General features: G+C 42.8%; 1 protein-coding gene across 1 annotated transcript; it reads left to right on the forward strand.

The window, feature by feature from the left end:
* Window positions 1–12612: 12612 nt before the first annotated feature.
* LOC131480040 (mammaglobin-A-like) lies at window positions 12613–16590 on the forward strand. The gene is made up of 3 exons (XM_058662407.1): window positions 12613–12901; window positions 15423–15610; window positions 16552–16590. Exons 1-3 carry the CDS (start codon window positions 12727–12729, stop codon window positions 16588–16590), a joined length of 402 nt encoding a protein of 133 aa, XP_058518390.1. The 5' UTR covers window positions 12613–12726.
* Window positions 16591–24983: the final 8393 nt, after the last annotated feature.

Here is a 24983-nt window from a genome sequence, read left to right on the forward strand (position 1 = left end):
TATTAGCTGCTCATCTCCCAGTAGTGTAGCTCTTGCCTAGGTACAATTCAGCCTAGGCAGTTGCCTACAGCTGGGTTATAGCTTTTTCTAGGTTTTCTACCAAAATTTTATTCAAGACAGTTAATTTGCACTTATTTTAGATTTTTCCAGCTTCCTGTCTTTTATTGTTCCTAGATTCATTTCACCATCTGGAAAAGATACTCAGCATTATTTCATCCGCTTAAATGTGTGCTACCACTGCTCATGGGGCCTAACATGTGATCACTGCTGAGGAACAGTCCTTACGTAGGTGAAGACTTTTGTCTTGCTATTCCTGAAAGCATTATCTGCATATGTCAGTGAAGTCCACTTAATCCACAGTGCTCTTCAAGTTCACTGTTTCCCTGCTGACCCTCTAACTGATGCCCTATGACATTTTAAGGATTGCTTAGTGAAAAGACAAAGTAACTAAGACAGAGATAGGCAAAAGACAGAGCGACCTTGTGCCCCTTGATTTGCTCCCCTAATGCCTGCAGTAGCTAGAGTTTGACCAGACCAGTCAGCAGCCAGGATTCACATCAGGCTCTTCCACAGGAGGAGCAGGAACCCAACTGCTGCTTCCATCAAGTACTGGGATTCCAGCTCATTTGCAGGAAGCTGAATTAGAAGCAAGAACCAGCTGGGATGTGGACCAGGCATTCTACTGTGAGACATGAGCATCACAAGCAGCAACAGGGGTCGCTGTGCCAGCATCTGTCTCTCCATAATGACTGCAGTCTCCTATCACCAATGTGTTGATTTCCATATCCCCTTCCTGTCTGTGAACACTTGTTTCATTTATTTTATGGCTCTGTATTGGATGCTATTTATAATTGTTCTGTTTCTGCTCTCCTGTCATTTTCATCATCTATTAGGCACTTTTCCCTTGTGGAACAGTTTGAAGTTAAATTCACCTGGATCAGGCATGATGAGATGTTAGTTTAAGCCTCCAATTGCAGTGCCAGCATCCCATATGGACACCAGTACAATCCTGGCTGCTGCACTTCTATGCTCGCACCTTTTTCTTGCACCCATGAAAGCAACAACAGATAATCAAGTTTGTGCCCAATCACACCATCCAAGACCCAGTAGAATCTGCAGGCAGCAGTGGATCCCTATACCTCACCTGGAAGATATCTGTCCATCTCCCAGCTCCAAATCACATATCTGGCCCAGACATATAATACCCTACCAGCCACAGTAGATACATGGATACCAGCACAGGGAAGATGGAGAGTGAACCAGCACAGGGAAACGTTCTCTTTCTCTTTCTCTCTCTCTCTCTCTCTCTCTCTCTCTCTCTCTCTCTCTCTCTCTCTCTCTCTCTCTTTCTCTCACTGACACAAACACATACACACACATTTTCTCTCTCTCTTTCTATCTCTATCTATCTTTTATTTTTTTATTTCTCAGTTCTGTGTTTTGTTGCCTTTTACATTTACTCATAAAACATAGGATATTGGTAGGCTGAGGATTGTCCCATCAGAATGCATCCATATCACAAACGTTAGCATTGAAAATGAGCACATGAAAAACACCAAAAAGGCAAACAAATTATTACAACCACCATCACCTCAGGGTATAAGACTATCACGCAAATACAAGACAAGTGAGATGCAATAAAAATCATTTATTCCAGCAAGACGTTGAAACCTCTACAGATTGAGTGAAAATCAGGTGGTCTTTGAAAGATGGTGGGACACCAGATCACAAACTTGCTTGCATCTCATATGCCACAATCAGCCACTATTTTTCCCTGAAAAGGAAAACAATGGAGAGAATGTAAGACCAGTTATATCAATCATGGGGATGATGCGTTAACACAACCAGGACAGCAATGGAAACGTTCTGACACAAATCACCTTAGAAGCACGAAAAGGAAGAATGATCTGTGTGGGAAACAAGAGCACAGCCCTGATGCAGTTATAACAAACCAAGTTTTTTGGCAGCTGTGCCTGCAAAGCTGAGCAGCTGAACTCTGAGGGAGTGGCTCGAGCCTCTTTGGAGATGGGAGGCTGAAGGGATGAACCAAGCAGCTGAGGAGAACTTTTCTGGATAATCTCAAGACTGTGGATTCCACATCACCTCTGACTATATTCAAAAGTGCCCAGCCTTCCTTGGTTCAAAATTCTGCCTTATGCACATACACTTCTCTGCACTAAGACTCCAGTTGATATGAGCATTTGAAGTTGAACCTGATAAACAAAACACAAGGTGGAGGGACTGGGAGATCTTTTGTCAACATCTGATTTCTCTAGGAAGACATATGTAAGTGTTCCAACTTCCCATGGCCAGCAAACAGTGTTTCACTAGCCTCTGATCACAGGTCATAATAAGCAAGACTCTTCATTAAAGGAAAGGAAAGTGGATTCAAAGAGATGGGCACACTCTCTGACTGCACAGAAGACAACCTCTGTTGTACTCTATGACAGACATAGTTCCATTACTCTTCCTTTTCTCTGTGTCAATAGGTGAACTGCCTCCCGCCCCAGCAAGACTCTCCATGGGGGTTCATGTCACTGTGACCCACTGTGTGAGTAGAAGTTACCATTTGGAAGACCCTGGGGCATGAGGGCAGCTTTGTTTTTCCCTTATTTGTCCCTAATTCTTTAACCACATTGTACTTCTTATCGGGACACAAGGGGCAATATGGAATCCAGGAAGGTCCCCAGACAAGCGAAGACATTCCCAAGATGTTGTGGATGTGTCCAATTCACCAAGTATTCATGTGGCATCTGTCAGACCAGTTATATCAATCATGGGGATGATGTGCTAACACAACCAGGACAGCAATGGAAACGTTCTGACACACAGCACCTTAGAAGCACGAAAAGGTAGAATGATCTGTGTGGGAAACGAGAGCACAGCCCTGATGCAGTTGTAACAAACCATGTTTTTTGGCAGCTGCCCTTGCAAAGCTGAGCAGCTGAACTCTGAGGGAGTGGCTCGAGCCTCTTTCGAGATGGGAGGGTGAAGGGATGAACCAAGCAGCTGAGGAGAACTTTTCTGGATAATCTCAAGACTGTGGATTCAAGAACATTTATAACTATAGTCAAAAATGCCCGCCTCCCTGGTGGAAATTTTGTATTATGGCAGATTCACTTCTCTATACTAAGACTCCAGTTGCTATGGGTATTTGAAGTTGAACCTGATAAACAAAACACAAGGTGGAGGGACTGGGAGATCTTTTGTCAACATCTGATTTCTCTAGAAAGACATATGTAAGTGTTCCAACCTCACATGGCCAGCAAGAAGTGCTGCATTAGTCTCTGATCACAGGCCTTGACAAGCAATATGCTCCAGTAAGGGAAAGGAAAGCAGAGACAAAGAGGTGGGAATGCTGTCCTGGCTGTGCAGAAGAAGGCAGAGAAATGTAGTCAATCCCTGTTGTACGCTGTGTGAGACATAGCTCCATTACTCTTCCTTTTCTCTGTGTCGATAGGTGAACTCCCCTGCACCCGGGAGGACTCTCCATGGGAGTTCACCACTGTGACCCACTGTGAAAGTGGAAGTTACCATTTGGAAGACTCTGGGGCATGAGGACAGCCTTGTTTGGCCATTCAATGTCCCTTCTTGTTTCACAATACTGTCCTTATTAGGACTCGAGGAGCAATGTGGCATCTAGGAAGGTACCCATACAAGCAAGGATTTCCCAGGGTGTTGTGGACATGAGTCCAATTCACCAAGTATTCATGTGGCATCCACCTGCTGAACTGGGCTTCCTAACAAGCAGCAAGCAGTCAGCCAGGTGCTGTACCACAAGTGCTGTGCTGCCATACAGCAGCAAGCTGACCTCATTTCTGGCTGTGAGAATCATCAAAAACTTCCATTCACAGAGAAAAAATGATTACCAGGATTTTTGTAATGCGCAGTCTGTTGTCAAGGGCTATCTGGTCCGTGCATTTCTTCACTGTCAACTTTGCGGCAATAGCTTCCGTAGGAGCATCAAATTTGGCAAGTTTTAATTTGAATAAGGCCGCAGGACCCAGTAGGAAATTTGAAATTTCATCAGTAAGGGCTGGACAGACCAATGCATTGGCTGAAACAAGAAAGTAGAAATACAGAATATGTCACAAGTCCTTTTTCCCATGACTCCAGGAGCCTCAGTAGACAGAATAACCCGGGTTTAAGGTGTTCATGCTGTAACTGTGTTAAGAACAACACATTGCTGTAGGCATCTCTTCTCCCTACACAAGGAGGACTCCCAGGGAAACAGTTAAATATACCTTGACTATATAATAGTAGATTTTCTACACTTGTCTGTACTGCAATGACAAGATGCACTTAAGTAGCAGAAGGTTAAACTTGTAGCTATTACCAAAGGAGTAAACTACTGAAGAATATGGGGGGAAAATATTGGCAAGGGAAAATGAGGAGGGAGAGCGTGCAGAATCACGGGAACACGTATACCTACAAAAATGTATCGTGGAAGGAAAATTAAAATAATAGCAAGAAATTTGGACCCTCCATGATGCGACGTTAAGATCACACAGTCAATGGCATTTTCCTGATCACTCATGTAGTTTTCACTCACTGTTCCTCCAAACTTTTCTGGTTTGACAAAATTTATTTTCCTGAAACTTTAAAAAAGTACTTAGGATCTGTTGAGAAACGTTTGGGAAGTCAAAATTTAATTTAAATATGGAATAAGGGAAGCACGAGCAGACTTTGAGTGGAATTTCGGACAAAAGTAAGTAAGATTATTAGGATGTTTATAGGTGAAAATTCTGATAGCTGGACCCGGTGCAAAAGCGTAGTGGTTAAAGTCCTTGCCTTGCAAGTGCCAGGATCCCATATGGTGCAGGTTCTAATCCTTGCATCCCCACTTCACTTCTTTCTCCCTGTTTGTGGCTTGGGAAAGCAGTAAAGGATGGCCCAAAGCTTTGGAACGCTGCACCAGCGTGAGAGCCCAGCAGAGCTCCTCGCTCTTGACTTCAGATTGGCTCAGAACTGGCTGTTGCAACCGCTTGGGGAGTGAACCAATCGATGTAGGATCTTCCTCTCTGTCTCTCCTTCTCTGTGTATATATCCACCTTTCCAATAAAGATAAATAAATCTTTAAAAAAAGAAAAGGAAAGGAAATAAAGAAAAAGAAAAGCAAAGTAAAGCAAAGAAAAGAAAAGGAAAGGAAAAAAAAAAAGAAAAGCCAGAAACTAAATTCAAGGAAATTTAACAGTGCTTCTGGAAACAGAATGGAATTAAAAGATCAACATGACAGAAATAATCAGCTTTCCCACACACTAAAAGCTAATACTGCAAAAGGGGACTGGCTTCTTTCTGCTGGAGTGATGGCCTTATCCTTAGAATGCAGGACGGGAATCAGATCTCACGCCTGACCCCACTGGGGAACTGATAGACACCTGAAGAAACCACTTTCTTATGGTCCCTCATGGATTGTACAACTACCTATATTCAGGAAGTATCCTTACCACAATGTGACATCATATCTCGACAGACAATAGAAAACTAGGGGCTCAATTGATAAAGTCTCTGAAAACCATCTGGAACTACAAATCCTGCCTTGCTCACTACAGCCAGCCCCTTCCCATAACACCAAACTATACATTACTGAAAGAACAATCTCAAGATGAAGCATTAGGCACAGGTGAAGAGCTGGTCAGTAGCAGAGACTAGGTTCTCATGCAGGCTTCCCATGAGATTTCACTCCATCAGAAACACAGACTGAAGTCAAGCAAGGATGTGCCAGACAGAATTCTTAACATTTGCCTACCATGATTCTTCACCAAATGTCCCACGTATAAGGGAATTGATGCAAATGAACTTGGGGTTTTGTGGTGGCTACTGCAACAAACTAAACTATAAGTATGAACTTTGGTCCATTCCAGAGCCCAACAACCCAAACAGGTTTGCCCGGTTTCAGAGAAGGGCACTCACCAGGGGCTGGATTAGATTCCTTACTAATGATACTCACCCTCATAACAGCAAAGGGCCAGAGTGACCAGCAGGAAAATGATGGGCAGCCTCATGGTGGCTTAGTTGGCTGTGAGTGCTCAGACTCAAGGCTGTGAGAGATGGGGACTCTACTGCAGTTCCCTGGGAAGCCTCTGGAGCCCAGGGCTATTTGTACCCAGGGAGCTTTATGGGTTCTTTCCATGTAACAGGTGGGTGGTTCCAGCTCACAGGCCTGGCTTCCAGTGTTCCTTGTCATGGTTGGGCTGATCTCTTCCATCACTGTCAAGTTCCACAAATGTTTGCTTCTTCACAGAGGAGTGGCACTGCATCAACTTGACCCTGTCCTGTGGAGGAGCATTAGTGAACCTTGAGTCTCTTTGATTTTGAACTTGGGATGAGTATATTTTTGTACTTGTTTTCACCACAGGGGCACAGTGGATAGTCCCAGTCAGAGAACAGAGTCAGGGAACAGGTAGATATGCTTCCCCTTTGGCACAACAGATATTAATATCCAATATTGACCCCTCTGAATGTCAGCAATGAATATGTGTTTGGGTTGTGGATTGATTACATCTAAACAAAACTTACCCTCTCCTTAGCCATATCCATGCCCATATGTTGGCCTAAGAAGAACCTTCAAATCCTACTGACTAGATCTCAGCTTAGAGAATTTCTGTAAAATCAAATAACTTTTCTCCCCTGCTCCCTGCCTAGCCTCACTTTAGTAAGACTGCTTCTGTCTGTCAGTGAAGTTATCACCGCTTGCCTGGTTCAGATTTCCTGTCCATTAAGAGCATCTTTCTGTAGCAACAGCCATTCACATATCATGATATTGATGTGATAACTAACCAGCTCTCTATGTCCCTAGCAAGTGTGTAAGATATCACAAGCCAGATGACCAACAGAGAAGGTAAGAGTCCAGTTGTTCATGGGCTCATGATTGTAAGTGATGGGAATGAGGGGACAGATGACACCAAGGCTTCTGCTTCATACTTAGTCTTACTCCCTGGGTCCATTTATTCTACGCAGACAGCAAAGACGTCCCTTGGTAATGCACTACACTCTCCACCAGCCATTGTACTGTCAACACTTCATGTTTTGTGTGAATAGGAACAATTTTCCATCATTAGACATTACCTGTTTACATGAGAAACCATTACAGAGTTCCAGAGTTGTGGAAAAATAAGACAAACCACCATCTGCAATGCCAGCATCTGATTTGGGTATCGGTTCAAGACTCATCTGCTCCATTTCCAACCCATCAGCTCCCTGATAATGGCCTGCGGAGGCAGTGGAGGATGGCCTGAGTGCTTGTTGTATCTGCACCAACATGGAAGGTGTGGAAGAAACTCCAGGCTCCTAGATTTTCAATCGTTGCATTTCCCAATCACTGCAACCATTCAGGGGCTGAAGCAAGTTGGAATCTCTATTCCTCTCTTTGTCTCTGTCTCTCCCTTTGTCTGTGTAGCCCTGACTTTCAAATAGGCCAATAATTATATAAAACTAGGTATATGAGGGAATGCATATTGCTGAAGAGAATTACCAATCCTTGGTGGAAATCCTAGGAGCTTGAAGAAAAGACTCTCCATTCTCCCCTGTGTGATTACTTTATTCAGCAGGTGCAGTGCTGTCCAGTCACCTGTACCCTTTACAACTTTGTGGTGATTGTGTTGGGCAGTATAACTGAATTCCACACGAAAAGGCCTTTGCTAATGAAGGAGACTTTCTAAGTTATGTTATCAGTGGAGCTTTGGCAGGGTGTAATTGTGCCCAGGTGAATGGCACTGGTAGTTCTCATGTCTGCCACACAGAGTAGGAGTTCTTGGGAGCTGCTCTGCCTTCATCATCAAGAAGTGGGAGGTGCACTGAAGCTCACAGAGACCTCGATTCACACCCATGTTCATAGGCTCTTGTATTTCAGGATTAAGGCAATATTAACCCAGTTTCATCACCTAATACTAGTGCTTCTCTAATAGAATTGGTAGTTGATTAACTGTGTATGTTTACTGATTTTTATCTTTACCTTTCCCATTCCTGCTTAATAATTATTCTATGCTAATATCACCAAATGCTGGTGAACAGCAAAAATTTCCATTCATTGCCACTGGAAATGGAAGACACAGCACCCACTTTGGAAGACTGGCAGTTTCTTACAAAAGTAAATATGCTCTCACCACACATTCATAAATCATGTTCCTTAGCATTTGCTCAATTTGAGGTGAAAATGTGTGTCCACAAAAATCTGTACGTGGATGTTTGCTATCACTTCAGTCATGACTGCCAGAACTAGGAACTCAATAAGGTGTCCTCCAGGAGTGCATTGGGTAAACAAAGGGGATTTCAGTCAAGTTTATGTTATTGTTACCAAAAAATATTGCTCTATCTAGCCATGAAAAGATGTGGAAGAAACTCAAATGTATATGTCTAAGGGAAAAAAATCCAACTGATACCAGACCCGTCTTTGTCTCTCTTTCTAGCTGAAAATCTACCAAAGTTCAAGGTTTTAGTGGAGAAGCCCAGGTGAGCTAGCCAAGGACAGACAACTGTCCCTGGCCCTGCTTCCAACTCTAGTTCTCAGGATCAGGTCTTTAGTGAGATCCGGGTTCCTATCATGGTAAAAGGTCATTTGCTTCCTGACTCTCTGCCCCCAAAGTCATCCAGGAGAGTTGTCAGTGCCCACCATCTCACACAGATGTCTAGTTTTAGTCTCAGGTTAGGTGTCGGTCTTCAGTGAAATGTCAAGTTTAAATGATTAGACCTGGTCATTATCACCTCTACATTCTTTGAGAAACCTCAAAATCTGCTCCTGAAAGTTAGTTACACAATTATTTATTGAACAATGCTGATATCACATCATAGAAAGGTAAGACGTGTACAGTTGTGTCGTCCATGAACAGTGTTTCATGGGCCACCAATCATGGCCTCAGGGATATTAGGTGACAGTTGCCAATGCACATCCACATGGTCCTGCAAATGGGATCATAGGAAATGCAAGGGTCAGGAAAGGGGAACAAAATGCAGAGTCAGCAACAAGGTGGAGGAATCCACCATGGTGGGAGGGTTTGGGGAGGGGTGGGGAGAACCCAAGTATCTATGTAACTGTGTCACATAATACAATATAATTAATGAAGTTAAATAATAAATAATTTTTAAAAAGTAAAAAAAAAAACAAAAAACAAAATGCAGAGTCAGGATTATATAAGATATATCATACATCAATTCAGAGTGGTTGAGTCAGATGAAGGAGGGTGGGAGTCCATAGGGAACAAAGTGCTTAAGCAGAAAACTGGGATTGTATAAAAACCAAGCTATGTTTCAGCTAAGGAAATCAAGGCCATAAGGATGAATCAGAGATGACAAGTGGGGTTGCTTAGAATAGAGTAAGAGGTAAATAGAGAGCTGAGAGCAGTCTCTGGAGCCAGGACACCTGGCGTTGTAGTGCTGTGTTTGTGTAGCTCCATCAGGGGAGATCAATGTGAAAGAAAAGTGTGGGTGGTCATGCGTCTTGGTCAGAAAGTTTGCAAAATTGTATTTACGACTGAGATGCAGGTCTCTTAGAGCAGGTTCACCAGTGACTCTGGGTATATCACACTAGTTTATTGGGTCAAGGTCCTGACAGGCAGAACATGGCTGGCATGTCAGCAGAGGCGTGGTACGTATCACTTTACCAGGACCATAAGGGACATGAGGATTAATTGCTCTTGTTGTGCAAGTGAGAGCAGTGTAACATGTCCAGGATTGAAGTGGGGACACCTGTTAATGTGTGAAGGCATCCTAGTGTCCAGGCTGTACCAGTGGCCCAGGCAGTGCCTGTAAGTGTCTGAAGAAAAAGTCGGTGTTTTGTGGTGCCTCTGGGCATGATCACCTAAAGTGTTCCTCTGGCCAGCTTTATGCAGCCTCCTGGGGTAGTCAAATGAGGCTCCTGGTATAAGAAATCACTTGGTGATTTGAACATCAGGCATCAGACTGCCAGCCAAGAGGTCTTCCCAAGCATAAGCCATCCCAAGTTTTCTGTTCTGCGTAAGACATACTGTACCTCAATTAAAGCTTTGCAAAATATCAAAAAGCACCAGATTTACCTCCAAAGGTATGAATTGGTTTTCTAGCAGCCCCAATAAGTAGATCTAGTTTTATAAAAAGAAGTGAACAAAATAGGAGATACGCTATCCCCAAATATATATGCAGTAAAGTCATATACTTATGCTTTAAGATAAATAAATCCCTTGAAGATCATTTAAGCATGTAAATATCTCTTTTTGCATTGTTTTGTGCAAATGCATGAGTTCCTGGAGAAAGGTGGCTTTTGCACAATGTTACTATTTCATTTTCTTCATGGCAATGCCAAATATCCAGGACTTGAGACCTATTAAAATGCACTGTGACTACATATTTTGTTTTTCCTCCAAAATACACCCTCATCTTTGGTAGTATTTGTAATCTACACTTACTGCAATGCTTTCTGCAAGCAAGTGGCCAGTAAGGAGGACAGCATACTTACCTGATCTTCATCTGTAGACCAAAGACAAAGTCACACTTTGGGAGGGGAGAATGTTGGACCAACAATACAAACATGTTGCATTTTGGTGACTTATTTTTATTTCCAAAATTACTGGTTTGCAATGGCTCTTGTCTGGGTCAAGTGACTGCCAACTGATGCCCCCGAGAGAAAGTCTGTGGTTAGATTTCCTGAACAAATGTGGCCATTGGAAATACCATAGGTCCTTGAATGCAGGCATTTACAGCAGATGTGGAAATATTTTTTACCAAATGAACTTGGAGCATCAGAATTTTCACTGGACCCAGCAGATATTGGTGCACATCCATAAGGGCTGGAGCACCAGGCAGAGCCCCATTTGTCCCAGACAAGGACATTGGCTGGGTATGTTTTGGAATTAGCGTCATAGGGATGGAAAACTGCTTGAACATACTCACATACATACATGTGTTTCTGCCTGACAGCTGAGTAAATAATCGTGTTCTTGGCAACCTAGGCTTCCACTGCATGATGGAACAAAAAAGTTACAATTAATCCAGACAGCAAATAACATATTCATGGATAATTAAGATCTGACTTACTTCTCTGGCTCTCTTATTTTATGTGATTTTTAAAAAATAGTTGTGTCAGCACTGTTTTTTGTGTTCTTATTATCTTCTCAGGGTTCCAAACTAAGTCAGGCTGAGTTTGCTATCATTCATTGCTTTCTCTGTCCTTCTGAACCACAATTGACTTCCTTGACCGTATTATTGTAAATCAAGAAATAATCAATATGGCTAAAATAAAGCTTATATATTTGTATTTGGTTATAGAATGAATGGATTTGCAGAGTGGGAAAAGACAGGTTCAGATAGAGACTGAACACATGCTTGCATTTTCTATGGCAATAAGAAAGCAGGTCCTTCCAGCTCAGTGTATTTGAAAGTGGTGCCTTTAATTGCGGCATACCTCACACCATTCAAGGTGCTTGTAAATATTGTGATTCCATTGTAATATCCAGGACAGGTGGCAAAGAGGCCACTCTGGCATTTCAAGTTACTGTTGGGTTTTGCAGTAGTGTTTTCTGATGGGTATAGCTTCTGACATGAAACCTGGGTGGCAATTCCTCCTGCCAGTGAAATCTTTGAGATTCAGAAAATCTCTAAAACAGTTCTTTTGGTGACAATGTGATACGTGATTTTGATTTTTGTGTTGTCATCAACATCTTCTCTTTGAAGGCCTCTTCTTTTTGCCTTCCAGATCTGTCCCTGGATATTGCTGCTCACTCACCTTAGTTATGGCTAAAATAGCACCTGTTACTACAGGCCTCCATAAACAACAGATAGGAGCTTACCATTGTCAGGCAGTCTATGGCATCATTTTCATTTTCTAGTTATTTTATTCGGCCCAACACCTATCCATTTATAGACGTGCCGTTTACTGTCAGGTTGTTCATTCCTTTCCTTACTGCCAATGGGAGGTACACAAGTCAAGGATCTGGTCAACCTTGTGCCTGCAGAGCACAAGCCTGGGGCCTAGTGTATTGACAAGGCTCTCTGTTCATGAGAGCAACAGGGAATAGAGATCTGATTGAATAGACTTGTCCAGGGAATGGCATGACCAGACATTGCCTGCAGAAACTAAGGTGCACAATATATGTGAGTTAAAATTTCATCACTGCCCACTATTCAACACCATACTATAAGCAATCAGTTACTATACTCATTTCACACTGCCTCTACAATCAGTGTAAGGAAATCCATGAAAAGATAATAAACATAAAGGGGATGTTAATTTAGAAATTTATTCAAGTAAATTTGAAGTTAATTCTAAAACAAAACAAAACAAAACCCTAAGCTTTATTGAGGTGTGTTGTTAACAAAGTTTCCCCAAGCTTAAAGGAGTTTACTGGAATTGTTTGCAGGCTTGAAAAGTCTGCCGATCAATATCGTCTGAGATTTAGTCGTTACGCCAACTAAACAGCAACACAGTACACATAAAGGAAAGTGTATATGCTATTAACAACCTTGAAGATGGAGAACAAGAGGAACAAGAACAGGGGGTGGTAGAGGAGGGGACCACAGTACTAATAAACATCAAGGATGACAACACAGCTTACAGTGCTGAGTTTGCATCATATTTTGGAAGCATTTTCCATGTAACATTGTTGAAGTCTCTATGGTTGTGTGCCATTACCTAGTTGGGTCCAAAAATCTGTCTCCTGATTTTCTGTGATGGATGACAGGTTGTCTTGGTTGCTGTCCACTGTTGATTCTTGATACAATGCTGCCAGGTTGATCCTGTGACACATTTCCTCATTCATGGGTTGGATTAGGGTGTCTAGCTGGGGAGTAAATACAGCCACTGTGAATTGTTACTCTCAGAGTGAATTCCTCCATCTCACTCACTTACCAGTGCATAGCCAAACACAGCTGCTCAACATGAAGCTGGTCATGGTCCTCATGCTGGCTGCCCTCCCTCTTTACTGCTATGCAGGTGAGTTCTATGCAGGGAAGATTGCCTTTGGAATAGTCATTGGCACCAGGCCTACCGAAGATGACTTCCACATCTCTAATGCCCAGGAGGCTCTGCTAGATGGTTAGCATTTATTCCAGACTCTCAAAGAGATGGTTCTCTCTTTGCATTTTTGCATTGTAGGTTCCTGTAGTGTTTGGTTTTCAAGCAGAGTGTTCTACTATGTTCACACTACTCTGCGATAATCAGAGTGGATTTCAAGGGGGAAAATTGGGATTCTAGACTTCAGTAGGTACAGGAGAGAGAAGTATGAAGATCTTATTTTTTCAATATCAGATGGGTTTCCTGTAGGGCACAATGATGAGTCTCCCTTATTGTGGAGGAAATCAGAAACCATAGAGAGAAGGCAGAGGCCAGAGTGGGAGATGAGACCAGACCTTTGTATCCTTTTAGAGGCATTTTATGCCTTGATTATCCCTGTCTTCCTGTTGTATCTATCATTTCTGCTTTAGCGAGTAGGTTTCATTGTTATAAAATTGTCAGCAGTCAGTGTCAATCTCCCTGGTGAACATGATAGACAAGGGCTTGGTGGCAAGGAATTCCAAGTGGCTACCCATTCTCCTTCTGGCAAGACTGAGTGATTTAAAGCTGGTGGAACCAGTGACGCTGTTCTCACAATATAGGATAAGGATGGACCATTCATCAGTCCTTGCTAGAAGAGTCCACCTGGTGCGGTGGCTTCTAATACCCATGGTTCTCCTTCAAAAGACTCAGAGATGAGAAGTGAAACCTATCCCAACCCTACAGGTCACTACATGGGACACAGCTGATTTCATGGTTCAGAGTGTAAGTCTAGAGAGGTAGAGTGCTGGTAGGTTGGTTCTTTCCTATACCCAAAAGTAGATTCCAGTATCACTACTGAGGTTAGAATGGATTGTTACAGAAGTCCTTATATTTCAGCTGATGTTAAATGGACTGCTGCGTGTGTTGACCCCTACTAACTAAGTTGTCTCCCCCTAGCTCATATTGAATGCATGTGCAAAAGCGGAAAGCTGGAACCCCAAATCTCCCACAGTTATAGGATGAATCATATATGTCACACATTACCCTGGCCCTGACCTGATTCTGATGATGCTACTAGAACAGAGGTGTGCTGCCCGATGTTATGCTGCACAGTATGGTGTTGTGAGAGAGTAGTGGATGGGCAGGAAGCCATTTACATTTTTTTTCTTTTTTATTATTTTTACTTTTTAAATTACATTTCATTATGTGACACACTTTCAAATGCTCTGAATTCCCCCAACGCCCCATACCCTCTCTTCATGGTGGATTCCTCTTCCTTGTTGCAGTATTACAGTTCAAATTCAGTCAAGATTCTTTCATTGCAAGCATACATCAAGCATAGAGTCTAACATCTTATTGTCCAGATAAACGAAATGGTTTCTTGGGGAGACCATCTCTGGTCTGAAGGCAGAGCTGGCAGAATATCATCCCGATCAATTAAAAGCCCCAACACAACATCAACAACAATTGATAACATTAGAGCATTAATTCACATGTTGTTGAGTAAAAATCTGTTAAAAATACAAGCCCTTAACCACATCCTGCGACTACTTCTTCAACGTTTCAATTTTAGTTTATATACCACTGGCTTCTTCTATATACCCTAAAATGGCTATAGAGTACTATTCAGCTGTCTCGTACCTATTTTCATTTTAGTATTTAGCAGCTTATAGTGTTGAATCATAATTTTGCTGAACTTGGCAGATTTTAAGATAGTCTAAACCGGCTTATAACTCTAACAAGGCATATGTCAACAGTTGAGGTACAGAACAGTTTTAGGTGGGGTGTGCAGACAAAAATTCAATACCTTAGTGAGGAGTAACTAATCTTTGCGTCCTACCTAGTACGATCCAGCATGACGTTTGTTCAGATCCAATTCAGCTCCCCAAGCTAAGAAACAATCAATGGCTGATCATGGAATTTCCTCTCAGCTAAAACCGTGAGCAGCATGGCGCCTCATCATTTCTTCACACTGACATGGTATAGAGGCATCTTACAGGCAGCAATGGATGTGCCATGTTGATGGCTTCCATGGTTTTCTCTCTGTTCTTGTCCCTCATATCTTTACATGATTTTCTCTCTTAACTTCCTTGCTGAACTCTTCCATTCATCAAGTGCAACACTGGAAATGAGTCCTTCCTTTGCTCTTTTTCTATCCCACAGCAGCTCAAGTAAGTGTGGCCATCCCTCTTGGATTTCCTCAATGACATCTCATTTCTTGACATTCCTAATTGAATGAGTTTGCATGGGGTTTTTTCTGTCTGGAACTGTGATGGAGAAGAAGCAGACAAGCTTGGTGTTAAAGCTGCCCAGGGTCCAAGTTTATTCTCCTAAAGCTGAGAACTCTAGACCATACCCTCTAAGTTTTCTAGATCCATGTCTCTATGGGGAATGTGAAAAAATGACAAACACCACAGGCATTCCACCAAGTGAGTTCTTGTCTCTGATAACAAGCCTGTTTTCTCCTGATGTCTTGCAGGTTCTGGCTGCCAATTGCTGGAAGATATTGTGGCAAAGACCCTTGATTCCTCTGTGTCTACAGATGATTACAGAGAAGGTCTGAAAGATTACATCAGTACTCAACTGGACGAAATAGCCGTAAACGAATTCAAAGAGTGTTTTCTCAGCTATTCCAATGAGACTCTGGCCAATGTTGGGGTGCTGATGGTAAGCTGGTTTCTTCTTGTTTGCTTTCAAGTCACTCACCTGGAAAGAAGGGGCAAAAAGCTTCTTCCTAATAAAGGCAGTCACTCTAAACATCATGTAATTTCACAATGTAGTGAGTCTACTGTCTTTGTCCTCATGTGACCATCAAGGACCCAAGGCTGATTTGTCCTTTTGGGAATCCTAGGTGAATAACACAGGCAAAAGGAAGAAATGCTCAGAAAATGGTATCTGCTCCTGAGTTTTCCAGAACACATAGGCTGATGCACACTCCAGGTGATGAGTACTCAGCTGACTGGAAACACACAGGACCACACACACTCACACACACACACACACACACACATGCATCTGAGCATTAACATGCAATATATATGGTGGTCTTGATTGGGAGGTGATCTATAAGTAACAGCACCTCTTTGATATCAATAAACAACCCCCGGATCTTAGAACTTGTCAGGAGATAATCTGAGTCTGCTTACAACACTTCGCTGGGCGTTTACAATAGTTGAAAAATGTAGAAAAAGTAAGTAGAAAAGCCTTGATTGTGGATATTTTGCTTCTCAAAAACATTGAGAACATTTTTGAAAAAAAAATCACAGGTTTATTGTTATTCCTATCTTCTTGGTTCTGGTTTTGTAGATAGAAGTGTTCCCCTTCCACATTCCTTCTCCCTCTCTATGTCCAACTTCCCTTTCTCCCTCTCCATGTCCCACTTTCCTCATAACTTTTTCCTTTACACAAAAGCATGACCATGTAATAATGGTTACAAGTTTAACATTCTGATATCTAAGTTTATCATGTCATTGTAGGTGTAGCAAAGCTATAAAATCTAGTATCCTATTGTCAAGGTATATTGAACTGATACAGTGGGAGTCCTCATTTGTTTGACGGTAGAAATGTGTATGGCAATGTCTAAGCACCATCTCTGTTTTATTTTCCAGCAATCCATTTACGATAGTGTTTGGTGTGAGCTATTTTAATTTCCTGCAAGATCGCTGACCCAGAGAACAGCACACTGTGATTGGAAAATGCTGATGCTATGACTTACGCTTGTGATTTCTTCTCCCATTATGCCTGTTCACCTAGAAACTGCAAGACAATTGTTGAAACCTCAAGTGCATTTTGATTTCAATAAACTGTAGAAAGCCTTGGTTGTTGTTGCTTTTCATTATGGTATAAAATTGGAGGCGAGTGGGAATCACAAATCTCACACAGTTGAGGAGACATGCCCTTGTGCCCATCAGCAGTCACTGAAGTACACAGAGGTGCAGGAGTGGAGGCTATGCCAAGCAGCCTCTCCCTCACAGAGGTCTCTAAGGGCTGGGTGCTCTCTGGAACTTTGCTTCCCTTCCCTGCATGCCATCATCATCTCATATGTGACCATCTGAAGCCTTCAGTCTTACTGGTTCTAAAGGTGGTTGTGTGCAGAACCGAGTGGCCACCACAGTCTCTAAGCCCACTCAATCTGTCCATAACAACCCATAGCTCATGAAAAGGAAAGAACTGTGGAAGGGTTCCCTGGGACTCATTTTGCTCTTTCTCTTTGTCAGCTTAGTTCCTGAAACACCGAGTCGGAAGGCAAGGCAAGGGCAGTATGGAAGACTAGAGTAAGGTGTGTGCAGAAGAAACACATGCTTCTGGCTGCGGGGCCAGCACAGGCAAACGGGCTTAGGCAAACACTGCATCACATAGCAGGAGAAGTTGTATCTGAATAGCACCAGTGCTCAAAGATGAAGGGAAGAATGTGGCAACGTCTGGGGAATGGAAGCTTTAAAAAATAGAATATCCTTCCTTTCCTTGTCCTTGTTGAAGATTCCGAGAATTGAATCATTTCCTCTTTGTATTTGGATCAACAACCTCCAGAACCGTTTGTGATCTAGAGAGTAAAGATATTAAATATGGTAACCGACAAGCTGCGTGCGTATCCATTTTCCCAGCTCATTCATGTAGAGCTTGCCTTTGATTGCCAAGGGCTTTAGTGACACACCTAAGTTAAGGTGCATTTTGGGGAACTGACAGACATCAGCTTCAGATCAGAGCCATAAACCTCCCACCTGCTACCAGGTATTTGCATCTGCACCATCTGTATATGTGCAGTAGAGCTCTAGGATCCTGAGAGATCCTCCTCTATTCAGTGGAATTGCCAGTGTCCTGAGTGACCACATGGAGTCAGGGATGTGCCAACGACAACATGTTGGTACCCAACTGCTTCAGGTGGGCTTGCTCCTGTTAAAATTACCTAGAAAATAGCCTCATTTTTTCCAGAGAGCTGTCTATCACAGATACTATTCAGAAATTTCAGCTCAGATTGATAATGAAGAGAGCATTGCATTCTAACCTATTTCACTTTGAAACACTCTGCTTGAAATCCTCCACTTCCTTGCTCTGAGAACATTCTCTCTGTCCCATAATCTGATCCCTATTATGTGTGGTATACCTACTTTTTTCCTGGAAACCACGTTGGAGAGAAAAGTGAGACATAATAAGCCAGTGTTATAGAAAAACTTTGGAGAATCTCAAATGAGTAGAAGTATTAAGACACATATAAGATCATTCTTGTGTTCCAAACAACGTCAGAGGATCAGAAACTTAGAAATACTCTGTGTGCCTGAAATACTGTGTGTCATAGGCTGAGTCCTGTCTTCAGCACACTTCTCCCAGCCTCCTTGATACAGTGCAACAAGACTCCATTCGCTGGGGTGTAGGCAGAGAAGTGATCTCAGGACTTGGATGGATCTCAGTGCTGAGTGAGACTCAGTGCCAGATCAAACAAAAATGTCTCTATCCCAGTCAGGGCTTAGAGAGGGAGTTGCTACATCTCCCTGAGCTTCAGGTGGAGATCTGGACCATGGTGGCAGGGACTCCTTTCCACCTGTCAGTGTCAGCTTTCTCATGGCCCTTGCATGCATCCTCAAGGTTCCTTGGTGTTTGGTGAGTCTGATTCAGGTATGACCTAGTTTGCTGCTCAGCCTGGGTGGCCATGGCCCTGCCTCCATCGGTTCCTGGGATTTCAGACAGATCCAGGCCACAAAATGCTGGTGCTCTGATTGTGACTTTCTTTCCCATGCTGCCTTTAATCTAGAAATTTCAAGAACATTGTTGAAACCTCAAAAGCTTTTTGAAGAAAGAGAAGTTGTGTTGCTTTGCATTAATGTGTAAAAGGGGAGGTGTCATGCGTTTGGCACAAATCAATACTCACTTAAGAACTCAAAGGAAATAAAACTGGAGGCTCTGACAAGCATCACCCTCCTCCTCCAGTGTTGTTGAGTGTTGGGCTTCTCTGGACCACATTTCCATGTGTCGCACTGATGGAAATTTCCACTGAAAAGCTGAAAATAAACACTCTGAGCAATAGAAGCAGAGAAGACAGGCATGACTGAAGCACAGAAGAGCCAGATGCCCATGGTGAGCCTCCATCCTACTATGTCAAGACAGGAAGTTCTGCCACTTGCAGTTGTAGCTGAGAAAAAATCTCAAAGGCACTAACAGACTGTGAGTTGAGCCTGGGACATGACTGGAGCCTAAGCAGCTGCTTGGCTTGGAGCAGGCAAGCCACCTGGCTTGGTTCTCATCTCTCACTCCTGTGCTGTTGCCTTGGCGGCAGTGAAAAGTTGGACAGTACCTATCTGATGCCTCCTGTGAGTGTCAGCATCAGCGTCAGCACCAGGAGGAGACTGCAGTGGCCCCTCTCACTAGTGATACTGCCTGAGTGAGAACTTTGTGGACCACAGGGACTTGGATCTAGTCTGTAGAACTAGCACACAGCATGGAGACCACTGAAGTTCATGGACTGAGAGCTCCTTGGCAGCTTCCCATCAACTGCCCTCCCACAAATGCCCCCAGGTCCATCTTCTGGCAAGTACGGGATATCACACATTCTTGCTAATATCACTATGTAATTTTATTTCAGGGCCAGCCCATGGTTCTGCCAACGTGGAATCTGGCCTGGAGATTAGAGATGAGCAGCTCACTTAACCTGACAAGTTCCCCCAAGCCCGCTACGTCATTCAATCTGCTATGGGAGAAGACCACCAGCAGGTATTTGGCTATGGGAATGTCCCAGCTCCCTCCATGAAGAATGAACAACACAGTCCCGAAAGAACAGTGGGTCAAAGAAATCAAAAGGGAAATGAAAACATTCCTGAAAGTAATGAAAATGACAGCAAAACATAGCAAAATGTATAGCAAACACAGTGTTAAGAACGAGATTTGCAGCAGTTAGTACCTTACTCACTTAGTTGGAAAGGCATCAAAAATGAACTCACAATGCATCTCAAGGACCTAGAAAAAGAACAACAACCCAAACTCTAAATTGGCAACAACAACAACAACAAACTTGATAGCAAACATCAGTATGTACAGGGTGAGGGTTTTGTAGATATCGACTAAATCCGTTTGTTCTATCGTCTGGATGAGCTCTGTTGTTTCCTGGCTGAGTTTCAGTATAATCAGTCTGTCCTTGAAGTGATAGGAGCGTTATGATCCAAACTACTATTGTACTGGATTCTGTGTCTACTTTTGAATCCATTAATATCTGTTTCATAAAGCTAGGTGCCGTTGTAGTTGGTGTTTCTTCTTTTATTATTCCTTCCTCTTGTTGAATGCATCATTCAGACACTTGATGGTGTCCCTCTTTTTCTCTTTTAATGCTTTTCATGTTGAAGTATGTATTACCTAGTTATAGAATAGTTAAAAATTTTTATTTTTTCTTAGCATTTGCCTAAAATGTACTACTCTAAGCTTTCAGTGTAAGTTTTTTAAAGACTTCTTTCATTTTTATTGGAAAATCAGATATACAGAGAAGACGAGAGAGAGAGAGAGAGGAAGATCTTCCTTCCTTGCATTGATTCACTCACCACGTGGCCTCAGTGACTTCAGCTGTGCCAATCTGAAGCCAGGAGCCAGAAGCCTGGAGCCTCTTCTGGATCTCGCACGCAGGAGCAGGGTGCCAAGGCTTTGGGCCATCCTCGACTGCTTTCCCCAGCTGCAAGCAGGGAGCTGGATGGGAAGCAGGACTGCTGAGATGAGACTCAGTGCCCATAGGGAATCCCTGTGTGCACAAGGTAAGGACTTTAACTTCTAGGCTGCCTTGCCTGGCACCTTACTTTCAGTTTTGATGTACCGTTCTGTATGAGCTGTGTGTCTTGTATGTAGCTGTAATATAGGTCCTGTTTTTGATCAAATGGTTCCTGTTTTTGCATGTCTTTGGATTGTAGAATTGAAGCCATTTACATTCAGGGCTACTATAGTTGGTCCAGTCATTTTAGTGTTGGATTCATTGTTGTTTGATTGAGGATTCTTGAGGTTTTATTGAGCTATTCTCCACCTTGGTCTTCTTCAGCTATGTTAAGCATCATAATTTGTCTCTGACTGTAGCACATCTTTATTCAGGAATCTGTTAAGCTGGTCTGATAGTGGTGAATTCTTTTAGTTTTCTTCACGTGGAAGTTTAATAATTCTGTTTTTTTTTCTTTTTTTATATTTTTATTAATATTTTGCATTATGTGACAGTTTCATAGGCTCTGGGAATCCCCCTACCCCTCCCACCCCTCCCCCCTGGTGGATTCCTCCACCTTGATGCAGCATTACAGTTCAAATTCAATCAAGATTCTTTCCTTGCAAACATATACCAAGCATAGAGTCCAGCTACTTATTATCTAGATGGGTTGAACAGTTTCTTGGGGAGACCATTTCTGGTCCGAAGTTAGAGCTGGTATAATATCATCACAGTCAATTAAGAGTCCCAATATAACATCAACAGCAATTTGCAATATTATGGAATTGACAAGGTTTTGAGTAACCAATATGTTAAAAAATAAAAAAAAAAAGAAGAAGTCCTAACCACAACCTATGATTAGCTCATTGACCTCTCAATTTTAGTTTATATGCAGGACCGGACCGGCTGCTATATACCTTGAAAAGGCTACAGGGCACCATTCAGCTATCTCGTGTCTATTTCATTTTAGTATTTAGCCATTTGTTGTGTTGAAGTATAATTTTGTTGATCTTGGCAGATTTTGGGATAATCTAGACTGGCTTGTAACTCTAGCAAGATATTTGTCGACATTTAAGGTGCAGAACATTTTTTGGGGGGGGGGGGGTGTGCAGGAAAATCCTCAACACCATGGTGAGGAGTGACTAATCTTTGTGTCCCACCCAGCAAGGCATGAGCCAATCCATGCCAGCTCTTTCCTGTCAGATTTCAAGCTCTACTTTCTGTTGTTTGTCTATTTATTTTAGGGTTTTTTAGTTTGTATGATTGTTTGCTGTGAGGGGTTTTCGAAGCGATCCCGATGGTCACTGTGAGGGAGGGCGGGGGTCCAGAGGTGGAGCCAGGCTCGGACCAGAGAAAGCTCTCCTCCCTGGTCCCGAAGGACATTTATTGTTCCTCTGTGTCTGCGGACCGCTCAGGGCTTCTGGTTGTCTTTCCGATGACATTGGTTTCTGCGAGGTAGTGTTTGGACTTCTTCCATCCCCTGTGGAAGCTCCGGTTGGGGGTGGGTGACCTCAGAGTACTCAGTCTCCGAGGGCATCCAATTCCCTGTGGCCTCCTTGGCAGTTGGGATATAGTCCTTGTTGCTCGTATTAGTAGTTTGTGGTGAAGGTCTGGGAGTCTTCGTGGTTGGGATCCAAGCTTCCTCCTTACCACCTGCTCCACTCTGGAGTGCCCCCCTGCTCCACGCACATGACCTCCTGTTAAGAGGTTGTCAGGATCGCACCCGATTCCCCCCTGATGCATTGGTATAGTAGTTTTATTGTTGTTTAGTGCCGCTTTGAGTCTGTTGTCTATGAATTACCAGATTTGACCTTGATAGGCTATATTGTGCTTTTTTCTCACTCTTTTTATGGTCCTGAAAGACTTCCCTGCACTCCCTTCCCATTACCGGTTAACATAGCGTATTTTTTTTATTTTTTGTATTTTTATTAATATTTAGCATTATGTGACAGTTTCATAGGCTCTAGGAATCCCCCCACCCCTCCCACCCCTCCCCCTGTTGGATTCCTCCACCTTGATGCAGCATTACAGTTCAAGTTCAATCAAGATTCTTTCCTTGCAAACATATACTAAGCATAGAGTCCAGCTATTTATTGTCCAGATGGGTTGAACAGTTTCTTGGGGAGACCATTTCTGGTCCGAAGACAGAGCTGGTATAATATCATCACAGTCAATTAAGAGTCCCAATATAACATCAACAGCAATTTGCAATATTATGGAATTGACAAGGTTTTGAGTAACCAATATGTTAAAAAATAAAAAAAAAAAGAAGAAGTCCTAACCACAACCTATGATTAGCTCATTGACCTCTCAATTTTAGCTTATATACAGGACCGGACCGGCTGCTATATATCTTGAAAAGGCTATAGGGTATCATTCAGCTATCTCGTGTCTATTTCATTTTAGTATTTAGCCATTTGTTGTGTTGAAGTATAATTTTGTTGATCTTGGCAGATTTTCGGATAATCTAGACTGGCTTGTAACTCTAGCAAGATATTTGTTGACATTTAAGGTGCAGAACATTTTTTTGGGGGGGGGGGTAATGTGTGCAGGAAAATCCCCAACACCATGGTGAGGAGTGACTAATCTTTGTGTCCCACCCAGCAAGGCATGAGCCAATCCACGCCAGCTCTTTCCTGTCAGATTTCAAGCTCTACTTTCTGTTGTTTGTCTATTTATTTTAGGGTTTTTTTTTTAGTTTGTATGATTGTTTGTTTGCTGTGGGGGGTTTTCGAAGTGATCCCGATGGTCACTGTGAGGGAGGGCGGGGGTCCAGAGGTGGAGCCAGGCTCGGACCAGAGAAAGCTCTCCTCCCTGGTCCCGAAGGACATTTATTGTTCTTCTGTGTCTGCGGACCGCTCAGGGCTTCTGGTTGTCTTTCCGATGACGTTGGTTTCTGCGAGGTAGTGTTTGGACTTCTTCCATCCCCTGTGGAAGCTCCGGTTGGGGGTGGGTGACCTCAGAGTACTCAGTCTCCGAGGGCATCCAATTCCCTGTGGCCTCCTTGGCAGTTGGGATATAGTCCTTGTTGCTCGTATTAGTAGTTTGTGGTGAAGGTCTGGGAGTCTTCGTGGTTGGGATCCAAGCTTCCTCCTTACCACCTGCTCCACTCTGGAGTGCCCCCCTGCTCCACGCACATGACCTCCTGTTAAGAGGTTGTCAGGATCGCACCCGATTCCCCCCTGATGCATTGGTATAGTAGTTTTATTGTTGTTTAGTGCCGCTTTGAGTCTGTTGTCTATGAATTACCAGATTTGACCTTGATAGGCTATATTGTACTTTTTTCTCACTCTTTTTATGGTCCTGAAAGATTTCCCTGCACTCCCTCCCCATTACAGGTTAACATAGCGTATTGAGGGTATAGTAGGTTTTACAGTTTTTCAATGTAGATCTTAAATATTCTGACATTAATTGTTGGTTTATAGATTATATCGCGTTATCTTATTGCATTGGATACAGGTTGGTAGAGATTGCACTAATATTACAATATACAGGTACTATCTGCCAAGTTGTCATCTTTTCATCTCAGATTAAGGCAAACATGTGGTATTTAACCTTTTGGGATTGGTTCATTTCTCTTAGCATGATGGATTCCAGTCGGGCCCATTTGGCCACAAAGAACTGATTTCATTTTTTTTAATAGCTGAGTAGTATTCCATAGAGTAGATCAACCATAGCTTTCTTATCCAGTCTTCTATTGATGGGCATTTTGGCTGCTTCCAGGTTTTTGCGATTCTAGTTTGTGCTGCTATGAACATAGGCGTGCATGTTGGTTTCTTGTGTAGGAGATGTTTTGGATATATCCCTAGGAGTGCTATTGCTGGATCATACGGTATGTTGATTTTCAGTTGTTTGAGTATTCGCCAAACTGATTCCCATAGAGGCTGTACAAGTCTGCAGTCCCACCAGCAGTGGAGAAGGGTTCCCTTTTCCCCACATCCTCACCAGCAAGTGTTGGTGGTATTATGTATGTGTGCCGTCCTTACTGGAGTTAGGTGGTACCTCATTGTTATCTTCATTTGGATTTCCCTTATTGCCAGGGAACTTGAACATTTTTTCATATGCTTGTTTGCCATTTGGGTTTGTTCTTTTGTGAAATGTCTGTCCATTTCCCGTGCCCATTTCTTGAGCAGTTTGTTTGTTCTGGTGTTTTGGTTTCTCTGGAGATCTTTGTATATTCTGGAGATCAGCCCTCTATCTCCTATGTAGTGTGCAAAGATCTTCTCCCATTCTGTAGGTTGTTTTTTTACTTTGTTGATTGTTTCTCTAGCTGTACAGAAGCTTCTTAGTTTGATGAGGTCCCAATTGTTTATTTTGGTCTCGATTTCTACTGCTTTTGGAGTCTTTTTTAGGAAGTGAGGGCCTACCCCTAAGTGT

The sequence above is a fragment of the Ochotona princeps genome, chromosome 4, assembly GCF_030435755.1.
Source record: "Ochotona princeps isolate mOchPri1 chromosome 4, mOchPri1.hap1, whole genome shotgun sequence".
Classification (NCBI taxonomy): domain Eukaryota; kingdom Metazoa; phylum Chordata; class Mammalia; order Lagomorpha; family Ochotonidae; genus Ochotona; species Ochotona princeps.